The sequence below is a fragment of the Carya illinoinensis genome, chromosome 10, assembly GCF_018687715.1.
Source record: "Carya illinoinensis cultivar Pawnee chromosome 10, C.illinoinensisPawnee_v1, whole genome shotgun sequence".
In the NCBI taxonomy this organism is placed as follows: domain Eukaryota; kingdom Viridiplantae; phylum Streptophyta; class Magnoliopsida; order Fagales; family Juglandaceae; genus Carya; species Carya illinoinensis.
The window spans coordinates 31,591,080-31,606,639 of record NC_056761.1 but is presented as its reverse complement, the minus strand read 5'-3'; the positions used below and the strand labels follow the sequence as shown (position 1 = coordinate 31,606,639).

Genomic DNA, 15,560 nt, shown 5'->3' with positions numbered 1-15,560 from the left:
ACAAGGATTTTACAAAGGGGCCCGGAGTCCATCATTGAAAAGCAGAAAGAGCTTTGAGAGTGAACGGGGGATATCCTGGCTTCCCGTAGTTCCTGACCTAGGCTTGCACTTGGGGTTCGGAGGAAGGGAGGTCAGGCTTAGGGTATGCAGATCTAGCCCGGGGTCTGAGAGCAAGTTCTCACACATCCATTCGAGGCCCTCCAGACAGCCTTACGCCCAAGCCGTGTCCTGGATGGCGTGGGTGTTCATAATCCAGGATCTGATCTCCGTAAAGTATTGGTTTGTCCCAACAAGACCTCATAGTCAGGATTTATATATCCTGATCCATGATGTCGTGGTTCCTTTGAATTGCCTCCTTTGAAAGAGCTTCGACTTGATCCCTTCCTGCCACAGTAGAGCTCTCTGTTGTTGGACCTCCCGATTGATCTCGAAGTGCCTAAGCTATAGCTTCAAGCGCTACCTAACAACTGAGGGCTCCCTCGTCGGAGCTCCCAAAACTCATTCTGGGTCGACTCCAGCCCTGCTCTTCCTCTTAACCCCTGACCCCAGCAGTAGTTGAGGAGGCATCGAAGAGCTCTTCTTCTTCTTCTTCTTCTTGGCTCTTGGCCCCTAAGACGGTAGGGAAAGCGCTAAGGGAGACTTTTTGATCTTATTCCTGACGCCCAGCTCCAGAGGTAGCCTATGAAGCCTCATAGACAATTTCCTTCCTCAAAGTGTCTTTGAAAGACATGAACGGCTCCACCATACCAATCTCGCGAGTGGCGGAATGCATGAAGGAGTTGAAGAAAGTAGCCTAAAGGTCACATCCGTCCTCTTCCTCCACAAATGTGAATAGTGGATCGACGAATGGAGCAGTGGCGGCAGAGCAGGGGCCTACTGAAGAAGAAGAGGCCCCAACTACAAAGTGTGACCTACTTGGGAAAGACGTGCTCCCTTAGGTGGAAGTGACTGGGATTTCTTTGCATATGGACTCTTGGCACCCTTATCCCTAAACTCCTTGGTCTCAGGATGCCGCAACATGGCTCCCTAGTTCCCCAATCCCACTCTGGGAGACACCTTCTTTACCGTTGGACCCCCCGGCTTTGCCACCAGAAGTCCCCTGAGGTGGATCATGACATACCTTCAGCCACTTTCCCTTGCCGTTAGAGGAGCCGATCAAGCGCTTTTAGCCTCGAGGCGATAGGATCTCGCCCAAGAAGTCCTGATTGATCACGTATAAGTGATTGGGTGCAAACATGTAGTTCTAAATGTTGTCGTCAAAGAGAGCCATGTTGGTGTGCGACTCGACCGGGTGGGCCTTCACCCAAGTTATCACGGTGTCCAGCCTGGCCTCTTTCCTCTGATCAACCTCATGCAAAGGCTCTGGGAGGAAGGCAGAAATGCCCAAATCGCTAGAACCAGGTACTCTTGGTGGACCTCCTCTCCCGCAGGGTACTCCCATCCCAAGCCCGACACAAAGAAATACTTCTGGGGCCAATCCTTCATACTCGAGTGTCACTGCTCAAGGGTGGCAATCTTCCACCCAGGAATGCATGCCTGGAAACTGCACATGCTCTCGTCGAGGCAATTCACATGGTAAACAGACAAGAATTCCCAAGTAATCAAGTCGGGGTACTCCTCCATAGTTGAACTGAGCACCCTCCTGTAGAAAATGCAACTAGACACCAGAAGTCATTAGGCATTGGATGAAGCTGTGCAGGGGCCAACCCTAGAAAGTTGAGGACTTCATGGACCAGATGGTAAAATGGGAGGCGCAGACCATTCACGAACATTAGAGGGTAAAGCTCTACACGGGATGCCATCCTGTCGGGGTCCACCACATGTTGCCTCCCTGGGAACCTCAACGACCACCAAGGTAGGGAAACTATACTTTGAACAAACTACCTGAAGGTCCATGAGGGTGATTGTCGACACCCAATCCTTCCTTGCGAAATAAAGGGGCTTAGGCTTGAAGGAAGCTTTTGGGGCCATGGAAGCAACTGAAAGTGATAAGAGGAAGACGATGAAGGAAGTGCGAGAAGTGAAAAGGAGGATAGTGACAGAGAGGATTCCAGTAAACAGAGGATGGGACAAAGGCGAAGGGAGGTTTGGAAAAGGAGAGAAGCACGATGGGAGAAGAGAGAAGGATCGACGGCAAGGAAAATGCGAAGGGTGAAGAAGGCTTGAGAGAAAAGAGCAGCAGAAACACATAGGAAGGGAGACAACAATGACGAAGAAGGAGAAATGGGGGGTTTAAATAGCAGAGTGAAACCGAAGGGCATGGGAAACAAAACGGAGCTTGGCATTGAATGACGCCAGCCTAACAGCTTATGCACCCCAATCAGCACAATCCGGCCCAAGTAGGAGACGTCGTGTTAGACGTGTGGGAGACATAGGCCAATGCAGCCCAGGACGTGGGGGTCCCACCCTGCCAGTCCAATAAATCGCGAGACTCAAGGAAGCATGTGAGCCTATGGAGAAGACAAGTGGCCTTGGGGTACCCAATCGACAGGTGTAGGCACAAACATGGGAGGGGAACCAGTAAAGAGCACATGGAGGGCATGGGCCAATTGGTAGCATGGAACAAAGGAAGGCGACGGGTTGACCCTAACCATCGCAAACTGAAGAGGCTTCTAAAGTCCAAAGGCCTCTCCTCTAAATCTTAATTGGTCGCGAGGTACGTGTTTGAAGAAGATAGGTTGAGGTACATTGATTTTCCAGCACACTTTTGTGGTAAGAATTTGTAGCATACTGTGAGGAGGGCCCCTTCCTGGAAGGATTGGGCCGCAAGAATGAGAAGGCCCTGGACCCGTTTGGTAAGAGCTAAGTCATGCCAGGGGCTCAGAGTTGAAAGGTCGAGTGTTGAGCCCGTGATACACCTACCCATCTAGAGAGACCCGAGCACAAGGCCTGACCTAGCCAAATAATCCACCCCAAGTAGGGATCACCTGAGACTCGAGTGGCCAACCAAGCCCTGCAAGAAAGTACAAGACAAACGCCTACCCCTAAGCCTAGGCGGCTAGGCATAACCAATAATAGGCGAACTTGGCCAGGGACCAAGCTGCATTTAATGCGTGTTAGGGAGCCTGCGCACGCAACGACGTGATGCCTAAGGCACTGAAGGACAACACGACTTTGGTCTGACACGTTGCCATGATAGTGGTATTGGTGGCAGGTCTAACCCAAGCACGGCCTAACACCCCACAATTTCCTTCGAAAACTAAGTTCAATCTAGGTATAAATACCCCAATCCCTCCCAGGGGGAAAGCTCTCTGAAAAAAAACTCTTCTCCCTTTTTACTTTGTTTCACTTCACCACCTACAAGAGCTTTATTTGACTTTGGTATTAGAGGGATCCCAAACCTCACCGGAGCCCATCTTCCTTCTTTGTTGCAGGCTTTGACGTTGAGCCATCATGGTACAGCTCGGGCTACGAAACACGTTATATATTAACAAGTTGAGAGATGAAATCAAAAGTCATAAAAGATATTGTCCTTGTTATATGTGCATAATCATCTTTAGGTATCCTAAAGATGAAGTGAATTTCTGATCATCGAATAATGTTCCCCACAATAAATTTGTGGGACCCTAGAATAAAGATGCTCCTAACTCCTAAATCCCTACCTCGACATGTTCCCCTCAAGGTCCCATGAAAATATGAGAAACAATTATGGAGTGACTCGTACTAAAATCAGAGCCATAAAAAATATTGTCATTAGTTTGGTACCTATTAAATAATTTTCTAAATCCTTCATGTCAATTGAAGTCAATTTCTCATCCAATAACGTTCCTAGTAATAACTCCACGGGACCCTCAACACATGCAAAAATAGAATGGATAATGGATGCTCTCATGCATTAAAAATTTAAAATTTATCTAGTTATAATTCAAGAACGGAGTGATTGAGATAATATAAATTAGTGGCACCCTAAATTCTCATACAATCTGCCAATTCGTAATAAATTATTGTGACCCAGAATTCTCATCGTTGTGTAGCCAACCTCGACATGTCGTCATGTTCCCCTCCAATCCTCGGTAAAACTTCCATCAAATAGGTTCATATCTTTGATCGCCAACTTCACACCCAGAATCCAAACCAGGCGGCAGGCAAGATGGTCAAGGTTACTCCAAAAATAAAACCAGTTGTAACAAGGAAAAAAGGGAAAGAAGGGAAAAAATCCTTGGCGAGTGAGGATGTGGAACCTTTTCATGACTTGGAAAGTGGGGTCTCAGACGATACTTCTACACAGAATTGCTGCATCTACCGTGTTCCCGAAACAATCCGCGCGATCAACGGCAAGACATGGTACGAGCCCCGCGTCGTCTCCATCGGGCACTTCAACTACAACAAACATGAACGCCTCCAAGTGATACAAGAGCACAAGCGGAAGTTCTACAGCATTCTGGTTTCCAACACTCAAAAACGGTTGGGCGACTTGATGGAAATTATACGCCCACTCGAAGCTCAAGCCAGAGGTTTTTACTCAGAAAAGATTGAGTTCGTGTCCGAGACGTTCCTCAAAATGCTGATTGTTGATGGTTGTTTTATATTAGAATTGTTTCGAGTACTTGGAAAAGAGAGACAGCCCGAGTCTGATGATCTGAGTGATCACCCTATTTCCGCCGTGGCATGGGCAATACCATATTTCTACGGGGATCTTCTTCTGCTTGAGAATCAGATCCCCTTTGTTGTTCTGAAAAAGTTATATAAAAATTCCAAAATGCCTGATGAGAACTATCCTTTGTCCTTGCTTGCTTTGAGATTCTTTAACAAGGTAATGCGAAGATCCGATGAAGAACTCAAAAAGATGAGCGGGCTTCTCAACAGCAGCTTGCATTTGCTGGACTTGGTTCGGGGAAGTTTTATCACCCCCGATCTAGATCAGCCACCAAAGGAGAAAAAAACAGTACCGGTGATATACTGCATCACGAAACTCCTCAAAACAGGGATTAAGATCAAACAGCGTGAGGAGGCCGACAGCTTCTTGGCTGTGAAATTCGAGAACGGAGTGATTAAGATGCCCAAAATAACAGTCGACTACTTCATGCACTCTTTCGTGGTGAACTGTCGAGCATTCGAGCAGTTGCACAAGCAAAGCTCCAAGCACATCACAGTTTACGCCTATTTCTTGGACTGCTTAGTAAACACAGCCAAGGACGCTGAGTATCTTTACGAACGCAACATCATTGACAGTTATGTTGGGAAGAACAGCGAGGTCGTGCAATTCATCAACAAGTTGGGGAAGGATATGGATGTTGAAACCGATCAGTTTTATTTATACAACTTTTTCGAAAAGGTAAAGCAACGTTATGATAACAAGTGGAAAGTGCAATGGACGGGGTTCAAGCATAGGTACTTTAATACGCCATGGTCATTCATTTCGTTATTGGCAGCCGGTGTGCTGTTAGTGTTAACCTTCTTGCAGACCTACTACACCATCTACGCTTATGTGAATCCTAAATAATGGGCTGAATTTCTCCTACTCGATCCGTCTGTTACGTGCACGCAGTGCATGTCTTCCATGACCAGCTACAAAGGTGTCCGTATGGGAAGCTAGATCATGTTCAAGTAATTGTACGCGGTGTGCTTGATTAGCAGATAAGTTAGTCAGCCGTTTAGCTGTTTGATCATCATGGTATAAGTCTTCTAGTGTGCTTGTTTTACTTTTACATCTTGTCGTTTGCTTCTTTTAAGGACTATTAACGTGTTATCTCTTTCAGCTGGCACTCGTAATCAGGGTAAGAGTACGTGTGTTTGTCTTTCCATTGATCAAGTCTTTATCTGTAAGCCTTACGTTATTGGGAGTTCTTCAAATATCCTAGAAAACCTTTGCGTATTTCTCCATGGATTTTTAACAATTCTACGCCTAGGCTTTACTACTGTAAGGTTTCATGGCATGTTCAAAAAAAGTCAGACCGTTTGTTTTGATATCGTGCACTATAATAAAAATGTTTTTTAGCGACGGTTTAGAAATTGTGACGGTCTCTCTACTGTCACTAAAATGCATTTTCTATCACTAAATATTGGGTATGATTTTTTTAACGTTCAAACGTATCAATTATTTTGTTCAAACGTCGTATTAACGTTCGAACGTTATGTCTATTTACGTGCGAACATGAAAATTTTTAGTGCCAACATTCAAACGTTATAGCTGTTCGAACGTTAGATGTTAATTTATATTTACAGAAATTGACTATAATATATATTTGTTTAATATTAAGATTGTATAAGTTAATATTAAAGAAAATTGAGAATAGAAATTAAGCTACAATACATACATTAAATAATATTGTCCATTACATATGTCAAAAATAAAATATGATTAATTTTTACAAAGAACATTAAGAACTGTTGGTTTACAAATAATCGAAATTTCTCAATCAATGTCTTAACTTTATTGTTTAGCACATTTACATGATGGGCAAGATGTGCGACATTTTCTTGTGATGCTTATAACTTTCGAGCAGTGTGTCTTTTCAGTCGGATTTTCTTGGTGATCCCAAGCAAGGATTAAATTCTTGTGTTGTTCGGTATTACCAACTAATGTATCGGCCGTCAAATTGGACCTATTAAGTAATCTTGATAAATGACCCATTTTCTAGCAATGCTTGGAATTACTGAGCAATATGTTGGTCAAACTGGTCTTGCTCGATAATCCTAAGTAATGCTTATATTTTTATAACGATACTCAAAATTTTTGATCAGTGTGTATGTCAGACTAGATTTGTTTGGTGATCTTGCGTAAGGTCTATTTTATTGTGGTACTCGAAATTTTTGAGCAATGTGTCAGTCAAGTTGCCTAATTGCTTGGTGATACCTAACAAGGGCTAAATTTTTGCACAATCATGTATTGGTTAGACTATGCAAGGCACGTATGTTAAGGTGAAAGTGTTGTTGCATTTTTTATATGGAAAAATATAATGCTCTTCAAAATGCATGTGAATTAGGACTAAAAATTAAGAGAAAAATAATAACTCTCAATATGATAATGAACTATAGATAATGTGAAAATATTTTAGAGTTTTGTTAATTATAAAAAATAATTATTAAATTGGTAATAGCAAATATGGCAAACCTGGTATATATACGTGTGTGTGTGTGTGAATCAAAACATGGTTTCTTAATTAGAAGTCAAGAGACATATATACGACTCCGATCCCATCCTCACACGTCGATGAGTTTTTCGTTTTTTGACCTGTTCCTCGTTTTATTTTTTTAGTAACAAGCTTGACCATCTTGCGTCCTTTTAGATTCTGGGTGTGAATTAAGTTGGCGATCGAAGGTATGAACCTATTTGATGGAAGTTTTACACAGGATTTGAGGGGAACGCAACATGTCAAGGTCGGCTACACATAACGATGAAAATTCTGGGTCATAATAATTTATTAGGAATTGGCAGATTATATGAGAATTTAGGGTGCCACTAATTTATTATGTATGAATATTTTGAGGATAATGAACAAGAGGCTAACATGGATAAATAGAATTTTTTTTTTTATTTAGTTAGGGAGGTAAATTTTAAACACTACAACAAATATGGCTTTTAGTGACAGATTATAAATAGTGACGGTTTCTAAACTGTGACTAAAAGGTATTTATTGTGACGGTTTGTGAGAACTGTCACTAAATGTTGGGCAAGAATTTCAAAACGTTCGGACGTTTTACATAATACGTTCGCACGTCACAGTAACGTTCGAATGTTATGTATATTTACGTGCGAACGTAAAAAAATTTAGCGCGAACGTTCGAACGTTTTAACTTATTACGTGCGAACGTGAATATATTAGCGCTAATGTTCGAACGTTAATGTGATAAAGTTCGAACGTTATATGTTAAATTACATAAATTAACCATAATATATATTTTTTTAATAGTAAGGTTGAGTAACGTTATATTAAAAAAAATTAAGAGTAGAAATTAAGCTACACAATACATACATTAAATATTTGTGTCCATTACATATGTCGAAAATAAAAAACGTTCGAATGATAAATTTTTACAAATCACTTTCAGAACTGCTGGTTTACAAAAGATCGAAACTCCTCAGTCAATGTCTCAACCTTATTGTTTAGCACATCTACATGATGTGCAAGATGTGCGACAGCCTGATCTATATGTGCAATCTGTCTATCGATCTGTCGGTCTATATGCGCCTTCATATCTGTCATCATTGTATCAACCCAAGCAGGTCGCACATCCCCAGCAGATGTAACTCCCGGCTGCTGACTAGTACTCGCCGACGGGCGAGCAACATCGGCCCCAGACTCAGTCGGGGGAACAAGATCTGGCGTAGGACCAGACTGACGCCGAGCTGAGCCTCTCCCCTGTGCAATGCTCCGGCGGTGTGTGGTTATGTCGATAGGGCTCATCTGGTTTATCACCATCTCCTCCGCCTGGAGTGGCACTCCCCGGGCTAGTAATAAGCGGCTGATGATGACTCCGTACGGGAGATTATCCGTGGTAACGATGCTGGCCTCGTAACGGATCCGCTCAAATATAACAAGGGGCAAGTCAATGGGCTCACCACGTGCCAAGCCAATCAGGAACTGTGCACGAGCCCGACTGAATGTGCTCTTATGTGCCACCGGGTCTACATTTGTTGCAACAAAAATGTGCAACATGCGAAAGAAAGGCAGCAGCTGATTCTGGCTGAAGGAGTTCGGCCTATCGAGCTTTGTGCGGTCCGTGCCAGTGAGGATGTAGAAATCCTGGTCCCGCTCATCGTCACCAACCTCAGCAGCAATAGGATCGCCCTCGGGTCGATCTTCTTCATGACTGGGCATAAACTCAACAGGGCCCGAAGATGAAGCAGAAGCGGTTGGATCTGCCTCGAATATGCCCGGGGAAAATGCAGCTGCTATGTCATCAGCCTGAGCAGCTGTCGACTCAGGTAGTATACGCGGAATCTGGAGTAAGTCAGCGAGAACATCTGCCGAGAACTGAAACTGTACACCGCGTACACTGAGAGTATGGGATGATGCATCGTTAGGCATGGTGGCCATCCCAATGTAAAACTCTCGAACCATTGTGGGGTAAATCTTTCCCCTCAATGTGCATATGGGGCCCCAGCCTCTGGTGACGAAGACGTCTCTCAGCGTCTTCTGCTCCCAGCTGAGCTCATCAAACTCATTAATGAGAATTTCTCGTTCCCCCATAACAGTTCGTGCCCCCAGTCGAGCAATGTCCGGATTGCCTCCATCCCTCCCTCGCTTCCTTGTCGTCATATACTGAGCCATATCCTGAAAATTAAAAAAAATATATAAATTGTAACATTTAAAAAAAATGATTATAATCACAGATACATACGTATTATGACATATATGGATTATACAGAAAATTAAAATATCATCTATTATAAATTTACATAATTTCGCCAGTAAAACTTTGAAATAATTTCACTTTTTCAATATATAAAATAATAATACTTAAAAGGAACAATATAAAAATATTTTAACAGGAAACGTTCGAACGTTATTGAAGGAACGTTCGCACGTTAGTCAGGATACGTTCGACAAAAAGATGATACGTACAGGACGTTTTTATCGAACGTTTCATTCAAACGTTCGATAAAAACGTGCGAATGAGTTCATTACGTCCGGACGTATTATCTAAACGTTCGGACGTAATGAATTTGAACCGTCATACGTTCGGACATTCTTACTAGCCGAAGAATACCAACGGTTTACGTTCGAACGTTTTTATCCAACGTTCTGTTAAAGCGTTGGATAAAAACGTTCGCACGTGAAACTAATACGTTCGCACGTTACAATATAACGTGCGAACGTAAAGAATACCAAAGGTCGCACGTTCGGACGTTGTGTCGTGACGTCCGAACGTTACGACACGTAATCGCTGAGTCGACTCAGCCATTACCGAAAGCTTCGAAACGCATGTTTCGAAGCCACAAACAACCAAAATAAGCATTTATATACAGTGGGGAATGTTTCTACGGTCCTATTTTATCAATTTACTGCGAATGGTGGCCGAAAATGCAAGTTTTATAACCGGGTACGGTGGGTTTCGAATTTTTGAAACCCACCGATTAAAAGCAAGGAAATAGAAGAGGGAGAGGGCACATTACCTTTTAGTGACGGTTGCGGTGGAGGATGGCGACGGTTGCGGCGGCTTGCGTGGCGGAGAGGAAGAGAGAGTTTGAGTTCGGTGGCCGGTTTCGTACAAGTTACGGCCTGGAAACCGTCGTGCCTGGCCTTATATACAGTTAACGTTCGAACGTTAATTAATTAACGTTCGAACGTTAAATGTACATGCGAACGTTATGTAGATTACGTTCGGACGTTGAATCAAACGTGCGAACGTATAACTTTTACGTTCGGACGTTGTGTTAACATGCGAACGTATAACGTATATGTTCGGACGTCAATCAAAACGTCCGAACGTTTTAGTTATAACATTCGAACGTTTTTATACTATATATTATATTATATATATTATATAATATATTATTATAATATATATTATATTACCTATATATTACTATATAATATGATAGGTAATATTATATATCATATAATGTATAATATTATATACGTATAATATACGTATATTATATAGTATATAGTGTTAATAGTGTATATAGCGTATACTATATACTGTTGTACGTGTATATAGTGTATACTATATAGTATATAGTATATTACACTATATACTATATAGTGTATACTATATACTGTTATATAGTATGTAGTTTTAATACGTATATAGTGTTATATACGTATTATTGAAACCTATATTATATAGTATATAGTAATATAGTATACTATATTATATACGTATATAGATATAGTATATATACGTATGTTATGATATATTATATTATATATACTAATATATTATATTATATATACTAATATATTATATTATATCTAGTGTATACTTATATAATATTATTGTATATATTATTGTAATAATATTAATATATATATATTTAATACTATTTAATATGTTTATATATATAGTATATATTATATAGTAGTATATAATGTTAATATTATATAGTATATATTATATAGTAGTATTATATAGTTATTTATTTATCCAATACTATAGTTAATATACTATAGTATCTATATAATAACTATAGTATGTACTATATATATTAACATTATATACTACTATATAATATATAGTAATATATTAACTATAGTAATATATAGTATATAATATATATAGTATATATATATGTATAGTAATGTATAGTATACTATATATTACGATATTTGTAGTATATATACTATATTATATACAAGTAGTATATATAACATAGTACTAGTACTATATTATATCTATTATATATTTACTATATATAATATTATACGATATTATATAGTTATTACGTATGTTTAACATACTATATACTACTTATACTATATTATAGACTACAATATAGATAATATATTATATAAATAATAATACTATATTATAGACTATAATATAGATAATATATTATATAATATTTATACTATATTATCTAATAACTATATTACTTTAATATAGTTATTAGATATACTATATTAAAGTATACTATACTAATTACTAGGATAATATACAATTTTTGTACTATATAATATATTATAATATACTTGTTATAACTATAATATATAATATACTTATTATATTATAGTTATAATATAATATATATTTTATATTATTAGTTAATATAAGGTTATAATATATATGTAGTACGTTCTTATATTATACTTATGTTATATATATTATAATTGGTACAAATTATTTATTAATTAATATTTTATAATTTATAATTTAATATATAAATATATTATGAGGAATATACTAAATTTTAATATGTAAATAATAATTTTTACGTTCGAACGTTCATGTGAAACGTTCGGACGTTATAATAAATTCGGAGGGAAATTTCCCGCTTAAACCAAATTTCCACAGTACGTTCGAACGTACTATATAAACGTTCGAATGTTACTGACGAATACGTAGGAATGACAATAATACGTGCGAACGTATTATATATTTTGTGGGCGGGACTATTGTACGTTCGGACGTTTATGCTTAAACGTTCGCACGTAAAATGAAACGTTCGAACGTACTTTAATGAACGTCCGAACGTTAATTGCATAACAAGCAGAAAATAAAACTTTCACGCACGGGAAAGCAGATTCATTTCTGCTTTCCTCCGTGCGTGTTAGAGTGAGAGACTGAGAGAGTTTTAGAGAGAGGGAGCTGGGAAGAGAAGAGAAGAAGTGAAGAAGAAGTGGAGGGTTATAGTGAGAGAGAGTTTTCTAGAAATATTGTTTTAAGCATTAAGGTAAATAATATTTCTCATTTTTTATTTGTAATATACATGATAATTTCAATGTTTTATTTCATATATATTTAACTAACTAGTATTGTGTATTTTTTGAAGGATCATTTGTTGTGAATTGTTGAGAAGTTGTGATTTTTGAAGAATAATTTATTTAAAGCACAAGGTATATATACTAAACTATATTGTTACATTTTATTGTGGATTTAATTTGTGATATAGATTGTGTTGTTTGGATGAATTAAAAAGAAAAATTATTGTTATTGAATATGTTTATTCTTAATGTGATAATGTTTTAGTATAGTGTATGTTTTTGAATAATAATTATTTGTTAGTTTATGTGTCTATTTTAGTAATTTGTTGTGATAAAAGAATATATATAACAATTTATTTGTTAGATAAATAGTGTGATTATTTGTGTAAGAATAAAAATTATGGAGATGAATTATTAATAACCATAATTATAAATTATAATATTACAATTAAAACTATTATATATATAATTAGTTAAATAACTAATATAATAAATTATCATATATTACTAAGTGTCAATTATAAGGCATAACTATATAGTATATAGCAGAAAAATCGAATTACTAAAATTATAATATAAATAAGTATTATAAAATAATAATTCCTAAAAATCTAATAGCTTGATGATCCTAAATATTTTATCTAATAATATATAGTATAGGGTATATTAGTATTAATCCATAATAATAATTATCATGTAATGTATAGTATTAAAAAATGATTACTAAGAAATAGATAAGTAATTATAATAATAATTACTTATTTAATTATAAAAATTATTATAAAAATTATAATAATTTTGGCAATAATTGGTACATATTATATAATAACTTATAACAATTAAGTGTTATCAATATATAGTATAACTAGTAATTATAATCTAATTTGCTATATATTATATTAAATATGAAATAAATAAGTAAAATTTGTTATTTTATGCTATATAATAACAAATAAAATATAAGTGTTATCAGTAACTTATAATAGTAATTATAAGATATTTTATAGTAGTGTTATATATTATATAGCTGATAAATGACATATAATATAATAACTTAGGAATTACATAAGTTTATAAATAATTTCTAAGTGTTATCAATCATTAATAATATAAATATTATTAGTACATCGGGATAATTCAAACAATGTGCGCTAATTTATTTGTAGACTTTTTTGTTAGATATTGTATAACATTGCATAAATAACCTTAGACCCGTTTGGGAATTAGTGTACATTTAGGTGTACATTAATTCCTGAATTGTCCAGTGTGGACAGTTTGAGATTATATTATCCGTATTGCACATAAACGTTATTCCTACTTTGAACGTTTAGTATGAAGTTTCGGTGTCTTCCTCATTTGTTCTTCGGGTATACTGTTCTTAGGGTCATAATCCCTATATGTGAACATGTATACTTGGAGAACTATGGGGAAGTGCTGCCGAAATTTTTACTAACGTTCAAAGTAGTAGAGTGACGAGACTTGTGCAATATGGAGAATATAATCTCGAATGGGATAGGACCAACTACCTTGAGAAAGAGTACTTTGAACATTATGTATCATGACATGCATGTGTATTTAACTTTACCTTAATTACTAAAAAATTAGATGTTTTTAGAAATGGATAAAAGTTGGATGCGTCTACGCGATAGACTTGGAAAAGATTACATACCCTATGCGCGTGGAGTAAGGGTCTTCATTGATTTTGCAAAGGCCTCTGCTGATAGTCGTGGTTACATTAAGTGTCCATGTCGAGGTTGTAAAAATTTGTGTGCGATAAGATTGGATGAAGCTGAAAGTCATATATTTGTGAACGGTATGGATTTGGGCTATACTCGATGGGTACTGCATGGTGAGCCGTATGCTGAATCAGCGGATGACTTATTCAGTCAGCGGGAAAATTTGCACAACGTGGATGATGATTATGAGCGAGATGAGATGGAGGAGATGTTGAGTGACATTGGAGCTGGGATGTTTATGGATGAGGTTGATGACAATGGCTCAAGTGGGGGACGGAATGAGTCAGATAATTTTCCAGCAATGTGGGAAGATGCAAAGCGTGAGCTTTATCCAGGTTGTACAAAACATTCTAAAATGTCGTTTATTGTGCGGTTGCTTCACATAAAATCATTGTGTGGAATGTCAACCAAAGCAATTAACATGGTATTAGACTTATTTAACGAAGTGCTTCCCGAAGGATCTGCATTGCCGAAGAACTTTTATGAAGCGAAACAGTTGAGAAAGGGATTAGGATTTGAGTATAAGTCCATACATGCGTGCAAGAATGATTGTGTTTTATTTTGGAATGAGAACGAGGAGAAACAAGCATGTCTTGTATGCGGAGAGTCGAGGTGGAAGGATAAGAAAAGCGTTCCGGTTAAAGTATTGCGATATTTCCCATTGAAACCCCGATTGCAAAGATTATACATGTGTAAGAAAATAGCTCACGATATGAAGTGGCACAAAGAGAAAAGAGTTCAAAATGATGGATTTATGAGGCACCCGGCTGACTCACTTGCGTGGCAATCTTTCGATAATCAGTATCCAGAGTTTGGGATAGAAGCAAGGAACGTGCGTCTCGGACTCACAACTGATGGATTCAACCCTTTTGGAAATATGAGTACAAGTTATAGCACTTGGCCTGTAGTGTTGATTCCGTACAATCTTCCACCATGGAGGTGCATGAAGGCGCCCAACTTTTTGTTAACTTTGCTTATCCCCGGCCCGAGATCACCTGGGAATGACATTGACGTATATTTGCAGCCGTTGATTGAAGAGTTGAAAGAGTTATGGGAAGCAGGCGTCAGAACTTATGATGCATCCACATCAACAACTTTTCAGATGCATGCTGCGGTAATGTGGACGATAAATGACTTTCCGGCATATGGGAATCTTTCCGGCTGGAGTACTAAAGGAAAGTTAGCTTGTCCGACGTGTAATAAAGAAACTACTAGTGAGTGGTTAAAATATTCTCAAAAGTTGTGTTTCATGGGTCATCGACGTTATCTACCAACAAATCATGCATGGAGAACAGAATCCGCTAAGTTTGATGGACGTGTAGAAGATAGAATTGCGCCAAATGAGTTGTCTGGGGAAGAGATCCTGGAACAATTGGTACATGTGGCAGCGAACAATTTTGGCAAAGGTCGGGGAAAGAACAAGAGAAAACGAGGCATAGCAGAATTGAATTGGACAAAGCGTAGTATTTTTTTTGACTTGCCGTATTGGTCGTCCTGCATGTTGCGACATAGT

General features: G+C 37.9%; 1 protein-coding gene across 1 annotated transcript; it reads left to right on the top strand.

Moving 5' to 3' along the window:
* The first annotated feature begins 4,090 nt into the window (after nucleotides 1–4,090).
* On the top strand, nucleotides 4,091–5,443 carry LOC122278645 (UPF0481 protein At3g47200-like). Its single transcript, XM_043088826.1, has one exon. It carries the CDS (start codon nucleotides 4,091–4,093, stop codon nucleotides 5,441–5,443), a length of 1,353 nt encoding a protein of 450 aa, XP_042944760.1.
* Nucleotides 5,444–15,560: the final 10,117 nt, after the last annotated feature.

What these genes read in the sequence shown, in the direction of transcription:
- LOC122278645 (XM_043088826.1), top strand. Translation starts at nt 4,091, where the DNA reads ATGGTCAAGGTTACTCCAAAAATAAAACCAGTTGTAACAAGGAAAAAA.